The 9,173-nt window shown below is 46.1% G+C and overlaps 1 protein-coding gene across 1 annotated transcript; it reads right to left on the bottom strand.

Annotated features, from left to right (window-relative positions):
• Positions 1–8,487: 8,487 nt before the first annotated feature.
• Positions 8,488–9,167, bottom strand: PRR18 (proline rich 18; the record flags this gene model as incomplete). Its single annotated transcript, XM_014950598.1, has 1 exon — positions 8,488–9,167. A coding segment is annotated over one exon (333 nt), but the record flags the coding sequence as incomplete, so codon positions are not given.
• Between the last annotated feature and the right edge of the window lie 6 nt (positions 9,168–9,173).

Here is a 9,173-nt window from a genome sequence, read left to right as displayed (position 1 = left end):
GTTTGAAAAAAAAAAAAAAAAAGAAAAATAACAGGATTTCACACCTCACACCCCCCTCCTGAAAAAAAAAAATAAATAGATCATCTCTTCAAACTCAGAAGAAAGGTATGTTTTAGGATTTCTAACTTGAAATGCTACAAAAGGGTATTAGCACAACATTTCTTCAGTTGCTCATTCAGACACCAGATCATTTGGCAGATGACTTTTTGTAGTCCACGATTCTACTTCCACTCCAATACTGCAGTATTGGACAACCCATTTTTCTTTCTCCTTTGCCCCATGAGGTCTGTAATTTTGACAGCTATGCATTCTTAATATATATTCCCATAGCTTTCAGCATTTTCAAAAATCACTTTTAAAAGTGGAGGTAGAGCTTACCAGGGTTAAGCCCATGTGCCATTGACATGCTTCCAGAAATTTAATTAAAGCCTTAGAAGTAACCTGCAGATTCCAAGTAATCCACAAACCACAGGATTTTTAACTCTTGCTGGTATACGAGCTAGAGATTATTTTGCCATATTGCTGTAAGTAAATGCAGAAAAAAATATCAGAAATTGGTTAATCTTGACTTTGCAGCAAGGCATTTCCCTTGGGCATTGGAGAGAAGCACTGTCAAGACATATTTCATAAGAACAGCAGAAAAAAAAAAAATCACACAAAACAGAGACCTCCCAACAGTAAACTGCCAGTACCACCCATAACAAGGCTAGCAATGAGGATGTGAATGCTATACCTTGCACAATAAGCCTTTCCAAACATGCCAGGGACCGAAAACCAGTCCAAAAGGTATTGTAAGCATCAACAGGAATTCAGTATTTGCTATTTCACAATAATTCCTCCCTACAATATTGCCAGTTTTAAATTAAAGATATCATGGTGATCACTAACAGTATCTGGGTCAGACTATTCCCACTGAGCTTACAATTAAGCTTCCATCAAAATGGCAAAAAAATAGGAAGCCATGAGATTAAAAGTGGTGGATTAGTATCTTTCTTCTATTTGTAATTTAAATGAAACACTTACTATTGGCATCTTGTGTATTAACCTCCAGACATATCTGCCAAAGCCAAATTATTCTACGCTAAGACGACCTGCATAAAGTCTGCACACAACATTTTCCTCAAAGTTAAAAGTGTCTCAGTGACTACCTATGGAATGAATAAATTCACTCTCCCATAGTACAAATAACCAGTTGAATACAGTGACCAGTAGAAAATATGTTCATAACAAGTACTTTACAGCAGGGCATCATGGTGCTCATTTTTCGTAAGATTTGCAGAGTGTTTGTGCCCGTCCTGAGGAGAGATTTCAGTCATTGCAAACTGATGTGGAGAAGGCACGTTAGCATGTGAGACAGCCCACGATTAGAGTCATGAAATTCACTCTCAAAATCTGCTCAGCACTTCACACAGTGGTAAAAAAATAAATCCTAACGACATATAGTCCCATACAACAGCCTCCCAGAAACATTTATTCAACTGCTTACTCTTTTTTTCTTTGCTGTCAAACTTCCTCCTTACAGGGGTGGGGAGAAAGGGGAGATGGGTTTAGCTTGCTGGGAGGAATTATATGAAAAGTTATAATAGTGGTTGCCACAGGAAAAAAAAAAAAAGGGAGGGCTGCATCATGTGAGCATCTATTAAAACAGCCAGATCTCTGTTGAGACCCACAGACACTAGGCAGTAAATAAAAATGTTTTCAAAGAACGTAACCATAATTACTATAGGGATTGTGTTTTAACAACACCAACAACAAAAAAAAAAAGAAAAGTAAAGCCACAGCTACTTACTGAGCACTGTTACCTGCAACAAAACTGGTAACTACCCGGAGCTGGAGGACACTCCGTGACTTTCCCCACTGCCCTGCCGAGGGGATGAGCACAAACAGACCAGACCCCACAAGCGTATGGGGAGAGCAGCCCCACTGCTCAGAAATGACTAACTTTTTTTTTTTTTCTTGTTAATTGCTATCAGGTGCTTCATGCACCTCTCCCTGAGAACTTTGCTTTCATCTGCTCCTACCCCTGTTATAGTCATAAAGAGCCTCTGTTAGTATTTAACTTAAAGCATGGAGAGTTTTGTCACTTCACATTGTTCCCAGTCAGATTTTGCCATTCAGAAAATGCCCTGGCAAAGAAAATGCTGCCAATCATCCCCCATCCCTTCCCTGTGTGACTTACCTGATGGGCTGTTGGCACTACACTGGCAGGTGGAACTCAGGCAGCCAAATGAACGATGAAAAAAAAAAAAAAAAAAATCGGAACATCACAAATTACTACAAGCTGCTCTCTTCTGTGCTAATTGCTAAGAAGCTAATAGCTTCCGTGCTAATTTATTTTTATGCTTAATTATGAACGTTTTTTTCTTTTTTATTCAAAGCTCAGCTTTTACCAGCACTCAAAAGTGCAATGATGACAGAAAAGATGATGAAACTATTACATTCCTTTAGACAGAGTGCCGAAAACTGAACATCAGTTGACCCTCACTCGACAGTTCATTGAACCTCAATGTGAAACTAATTTGGGGAGCCAAAATCACCCTTAAAGATTTTGTTACACCTAGCATTTCCACCCAAGATGTGATCCCTCCCAGTGAGAATGACCTAAGGTCATTACCTTAAGACAGCTTACTGCAAAACACAGATTGGATATTTTCGATGCCTTCAACTTTATGAAAACAGAACAACAAAGAAAACTTTAAGCCATTCCAGAGCTCTCAAACCTTCATCACACATTGCAAAGAAGAGAAAAAAAATTACTTACAATAGTGTCCTTCCTTTAACAACTCTGTCAATAAAATTAAAAGATGTTAAAAGTCCTCATTTCATCACCTCTGCACTCGTCTTAGTGTTATCACTGGGAACCAGCTTCTCCCTGACCCACACCCCGTTCTGGTGGTGCAACTCCCCTCCCAGGCCACCTGGTGCTTGGCTCAATTCCCCTCCCACCTGGGCCACATACCAACCTAACGTAAGTCAGGTGTGAATTGTGAAAGGCAACGGACCAGAACGTTAAGACACCTTCTTAACACACCTGGTTCCTGCTTCTCCTACTGCTTGGGAACGCTAATGGCAATTGATCACTTCCTGACAGCCTCATACACCTCTTACCTGGATCGTGGCCCAAAGGGGGTGATACCAGAGCTTCAAAATCTAGCAAGTTCTGGGCTTGTACAATTGGTGGAAAATACTAGAATACTTCACTGCCTGAGTTGGGCTGAAATATGAAAGTACCTGATGAAAATCAATTACGTTGGAACCTATAAATCGCAGCTCTAATCCAGACCCTTTGAGCTCTCCTGGGTTGCAGTGGGCTGTGACCAGCATCTCCCCTGAGTTGGGATGTCTCTCAGGTAGTTTAAAGATCATCTGCTGACAAAGCTGATGAAGGACTAGGGCAAAGTCAAACTTCTTGAGGCTCAACTATCGCCCCCTGAGGAATGCTGATGCATTGTGTGTATTTACTCTAAACTCAAGAAGGAGGAAATTTTAACTAGAGTCCAGCTTCTTCCATCCACCTCTCTACCTACCTATGTGTTTGAACATACACATTTGCCCTCACGGGTGTGGGTGTCTATGTATTTCACTGAACCAAATGTTTCTGTCCACCTGTGTGTGTAAGGAGTCCAAAGGAACACCCTTTGGCTCACTGGAGTTGCCTGCTGTGATGAGACTCCAGTCCTACCAGTTAAAGACTCGGGTGGGGGGTGTGTTACTCCTTGAATGGTGTGTGTTTGTATGTTTTGTGTTTATACATATGTACATACATACATTTTGATTCAGGATACCTTGTAGCAAGTTAGTGTGAATCTTATCATTCTTGAATCTGTAATTAAGTTGCTGTTTTAATTATAACATATTCTACTGAATCACCTTGTTAATCCTTAAGTTGGTTAATGATTAAGTGCTGTGAAATTCAACCTTTTGATCCTCCTTAAACCATTATTAAATCTTGAATTGCATCTAAATTGTAACCATACCAAATATTTCATCTGTAACACACATCCATTTGCCACCTTGCTCCCCAAGCTGGGTGGACATCCAGACTAGAGCCCACCAGTTCAGCAGCCCTGCTATGGGCAATGGTTCAGGTAGTCATTCATATGGGTAGTCATTCAGGTCACAATGTTTTCCCCATACTCTCAGAAGCTGTGAGAGCATCACAGAATCGTAGCATAGAATCATTATGGCGGGAAGAGACCTTTAAGATCATGAAGTCCAACCATCGACCCAGCATTGCCAAGTTACTGCTAAACCATGTCCCTCAGCACCACACCTACATGGCTTTTAAATACCTCCAGAGATGGTGACTCAACCACTTCTCTGGGCAGCCTGTTCCGATGCTTGATGCTGACAACCTTTTCAGTGAATAATTTTTTCCTTCTATCTATGAATAACGAACTACCAGCACTATTTTGAGAGAATATTGCTTCAGGCTTTCCTCCCTGGGAAGGGAAGAGAACCATTCACTCAGCACCTTGAGGTGCTGGAGTGTGTCCAGAGAAGGGCAATGAAGGTGGTGAAGGGTCTAGATAGAGGACAAGTCTTGTGAGGAGCAGCTGAGGGAGCTGGGGTTGTTTAGTCTGGAGAAAAGGAGGCTGAGGGGAGACCTTATCCCTCTCTACAACTACCTGAAAGGAGGCTGTAGTGAGGTGGGGGTCAATCTCTTCTCCCAGGTAACAGGCAATAGGACAAGAGGAAATGATCTCAAGGAGAGGTTTAGGATGGATATTAGGAAAAATTTCTTCACCAAAAGGGTTATCAAACATTGGAACAGGCTGCCCAAGGAAGTGGTGGAGTCCCCGTCCCTGGAGGTAGTTAAAAGACATGTAGATTGGTGCTGAGGGACACGGTTTAGTGATGGTTTTGGCAGTGCTGGATTAATGGTTGGACCGAATGATCTTAAAGGTCCCTCCCAACCTAGAAGAGTCTATAATTCCGTGTCTGTCCTGGAGGCCAGGTACTGAGAGCAGTAGCAGGGGTGCTGCCTGAGCGGAGCAGGAAGGGCAGGAGAGCAGCATCCCTCCACGCTCGCCCCTGATGTGGCTGGGAGCTCGCAGGCTGCTGGAACCAGGCAGGACAAAACGCTGATGTCTCTTTCAGGCAGTATCAAAGCACCAAACCTTCACAAAAGCCCTTCCTCTCTTTACAAAACCACCTCTTAGGAGAGGCTTTTCTTAAGAGAGGAAACAGAAGGTGCCTTGAAGGACCTCACAAAAACAACCCGCGAAGACAAAGGCATGGCTCCTCAGCTGGAAGGTGAGAGGTGAGTTCCTGCCCATGACAGACAGACAGACAGACAGACACTACCCCGCCAGACACCCCCGATGCTGCCCGCCAGCCATCTGTGGTGGGGCTGTGTGACAGCAGCTCGCCAGGAATACCACCTGTCTGGCCTGTGAGAGTGTCCTGGTGCGTGAAAGAGCGGAGAAGCTGGGCCACAACATGCTCTCCCCTCAACCTGGAGAGGAAGGATGACGCTAATCATGGTGGGGGAGTTGAGATTTGGGCTGGAACCCGAGAGCAAACCCAGCGATGCACAGGGCTGGGACTGTTCAGTTAGAGAAACATGGGCTTCACCCCTGCCTGGCTTCTCCAGGCTTGCTCAGAAAGAGCAGTAAAGCCGACACCAGTATTAGCTACATTAAAAAAAAAAAAAAAAAAAAGAGAGAGAGAATATGTGGTGGGGTGTTTTTTTTTTTTTCTTTTCCCACTGTAAATGATACTGATGTGTTTGGAGGAAGAAGGGAAGCTATCTACCCTGCAGCAAGTATCGATTATTTTAAGCACCCACGGCACCAGCTGCTCATAACTCCCTTTCAGCAGCTAAAAGGGTTATGGGTGGGAGGCTGAGGCTGAGGCACTTTGAAAACAACTAATATACTGTAAAAAGCAAATGTAGTGACTTCCAGGCTGCTTGTTGGTTCTTATGGCAAAAGCATCTACGCCACCTGAAAAGTATTCCTGAACACATCTAATCTGTTCACTAGTACAGAAGAATGGTTCTAATTATGTAAGACAAATGCAATAACTTATTTGAGGGTTTTCACTGATGCCTGAATCTCCACCAGCATTTTTGTCTGTTGAACCCTGCCACTGTGCTCAAACATGTATTATACCACATATTAATACAGTAAATAAGCAGTTTGATTATGTTTAATTTACCTACAATTTTTAGATACTAGAACCCATCGGTTTTCTTTTTATAGAGAGGCAAGCTACATGCAAAATTAACAGAAGTTACTGTTAGTATGTAGGAAGGAACTTCCTCTGTCTTTTCTAATATCACTTGTAAGATTTATAAGCATTTCAGATTTAAGTATTCAGAACACTAGGGTCATCATTTATTGCTAAAAGACAGCAGAAAGGATAGCGAATACTGAAACCAATAAATCTTGGTGTTAATGTTCAGTGAAGGAGGTACGGGTTCTGAGCAGACTCCAGAGACCCCGGTGGCTCTTAACACCCAGCCCAAAATCAGGACTGCGTATCATTGTCTCAGGATGAGCCCATCTCAGGCCCATTTCCAATTACCATGGACAAGGACTTATCTAACACAAAAGATCGTAGCTGCATGATCTCTGGGTAGCTTTGTTCAAATTAATTCTTTAGAAAAAAGATCTATCCAGGCAGTTCCTGAGTTCTAATATTCTTCTCTCTAGTGTACTTTGGGCAGGTTTCTTTTTTGTCAGGCTTGGCAGTCCCCTTCAAGTTTTTTTCTTTTTTCCCCAAGTCATGTTGTATTTGCTGCTGTTATGCATTCAAATTTATTGAATTTTCTGCCGCACTTCAGACTCTGAACAAAGCAGCTTTCAGCCTCACAAGTAAGCTTTATGATCCCTCAGCCCTTAATGAGTGAATCACTTTTTGTTGCAATTGGAGATACTGATTATAGTCACTGTGAAAGCATGGAGCAGTTTTGAGGAACATTTTTGAGAGTCCAGGATGCTCATTTATAAACACTCATCCCCAAAAGAGACACAAGAGAAGAACTCAGCTACAGCTCAACTACTACTCTTTTCCTCATTGCTGGGGGAAAAGGGAAACACCAAAGTGGGTCTGATATCAATGCAGCATAAATTAAATCTGGCAGGAAATTTGCAATTGTTAAGGCCGATTTGCTTGACGATGTTACTGAAAATTCATGAATTCAGGAGAACATGCAAACTCAGTTAAAATTATATGAATCTGCATGTGTTTCATAGCTAGCACTACAAATGACTCTCTACAATTGCGCTTTTTTTTAATGAAATAAAATTACTGTCCATACATTCTCATGCTGTCATGCTCCATTCTCCATGCTTTTCTCTCTGGCCTTTGAGCATTGCTATTTTACATCTGTATTAGACGGGTATGTGATTTTTTCAATGCCTGTATCAATGCATTTAATAAATAAATATTTTCTCAAAGCATGTCCCCTGTCACTGCTGAAGTTTCAAGGGAAAAAATGAAAAAAAAAAAAAAGCCCATCACTACATTATGCAACTAGTCTATAGAAAGGTTTATCTCCCCATGGCTTGACAGAACAGTCAACACAGACATCATTTGGTGTAAACAACAGACATCTACATGAATCGTATAATTCTCAATTTGTGGCACTAAACTGTTTTACTCTGCTGGGTAAATTCAACTTCATGTTCCTACACGCTCAAACGTTCATTTGCTAAATGTTTACCATTCCACAGTAAATATTTAGTAATTGTTTTGCTCTGAGAAGCTGGATAACAGCAGTAAGTGGCCGAGACAACAACCCTAAGCCTGTTAAGACTTACCTTTTCCTTTCCACCAGCAATTTTTGCACACATTTAGCCTTTCCCGCCCCCTCCTCGCCTCTCCCAACACGGAGCTCTGGTGAGCACCAGGTACGGCCACAGCCCGGAGCGGGGGGGGGCTGCAGCGCGTACCGGGGGCGGGGGGCCGGGGACCCGCCGACAAAGGATGCTGCTGCCTTCCTCCCTCCCTTCCTTCCTCCCGCCCTCCTCCACCTCGTACGCTTTGTACGGCTCGAAAGGTCGGATGTGTGTGAATTACAGCCCGGGGGCTTGCGGGGGAGGGAGGGGGATCACCCACTCCCCCCACAGACCCAGCCTCTCCTCTCCCGTTCACCGGCGCAGCCGCGGCCCCGGGGCGCAATGGAGCGGAGCAGCCTCCGCCCGCCCCCATCCTCCCATTGTCCGGGGCTCCCCCCGCCAGGGCTGCTCCCCGCCGCCATCTGCCCGTTATCCCGCCGCCCGCACCACCGGTTCCCCTTCGGTTGGCTCAGCCCCCGGCGCTGCGCATCCTCCGGCTCCAGCGGCCCGGGGGTTTTGTCTGGAGCCGAGCCGCGGGCGGCTGTAGCACCAGCCAGCCCAAACCCGTAAACATTTGTACCGCACGCTCTCTCCGGGCTGTGCCCGCCCGCCAGTCCTGCCTTGGGGACACCTAGAGACAGCCCATACCCACCCCCGGCGAGGAGTAGCCCGGCCCGAAGCTACTAAGGCGCTGAAGGCGATTGCACCACGAAAGTTGAGTCATTTATTCAAATAAATAAAAATGAACTTTTATGTACAAATATACAAAATCGTTACGCACGTCTTACAAAGTAGTCGCAAGTCTTAAAAAAACAAAACAAACCCAAACAAGCGGCGGAGGAGAGCGCACGCCCACAGCCGGCTCCTCTCACCCCCAGCACCCGGTGGGCGGGCGGAGACCGGCGCCGCTCCTTTGTCCCTCGCCCCGGGGGCTGGTTGCGGGGCCGCCGCCCCCCCCTCACCCGCTGGGGCTGCCCCGGCACCGCGGCGGACGGACGGCAGGGCAGCCAGGGGGAGCGGAGGGGGCCGGTCCGCCCCCGCGGCGGCTCAGAGGGTGCCGAGGTGCGGGAGCGTCTCCAGCCGGTCGGTGCGGTCGCGCCCGGCCGCGCTCTCCACCCCTCGCAGCCACTCCGTGCATTTTCGCACCAGCCCCTCGTCCACCGCCGCCCCCGCCGCCGCGCCCCCCTCCTCCTCCTCCTCGTACTCCTCGTCGTCGTAGCGGTGCCGGTCGTTGAGCAGCGATATCTTCAGCAGGGCGCGCAGGTCGCCGCCGCCGCCGCCCGCCCTCCCGCCGCGCCGCCCCGGGGTCGGGGTCGCTCTCCCCCCGGGACCGGGACCGGGGCCGGTCTGGCCCCGCTGCCGCTCCAGGCTGCGGCGCTGGAGCAG

The sequence above is a fragment of the Calidris pugnax genome, unplaced genomic scaffold, assembly GCF_001431845.1.
Source record: "Calidris pugnax isolate Ruff unplaced genomic scaffold, ASM143184v1 scaffold24, whole genome shotgun sequence".
Lineage (NCBI taxonomy): Eukaryota > Metazoa > Chordata > Aves > Charadriiformes > Scolopacidae > Calidris > Calidris pugnax.
The sequence above is the reverse complement of the archived record's forward strand: the minus strand, read 5'-3'. Positions and strand labels throughout refer to the sequence as shown.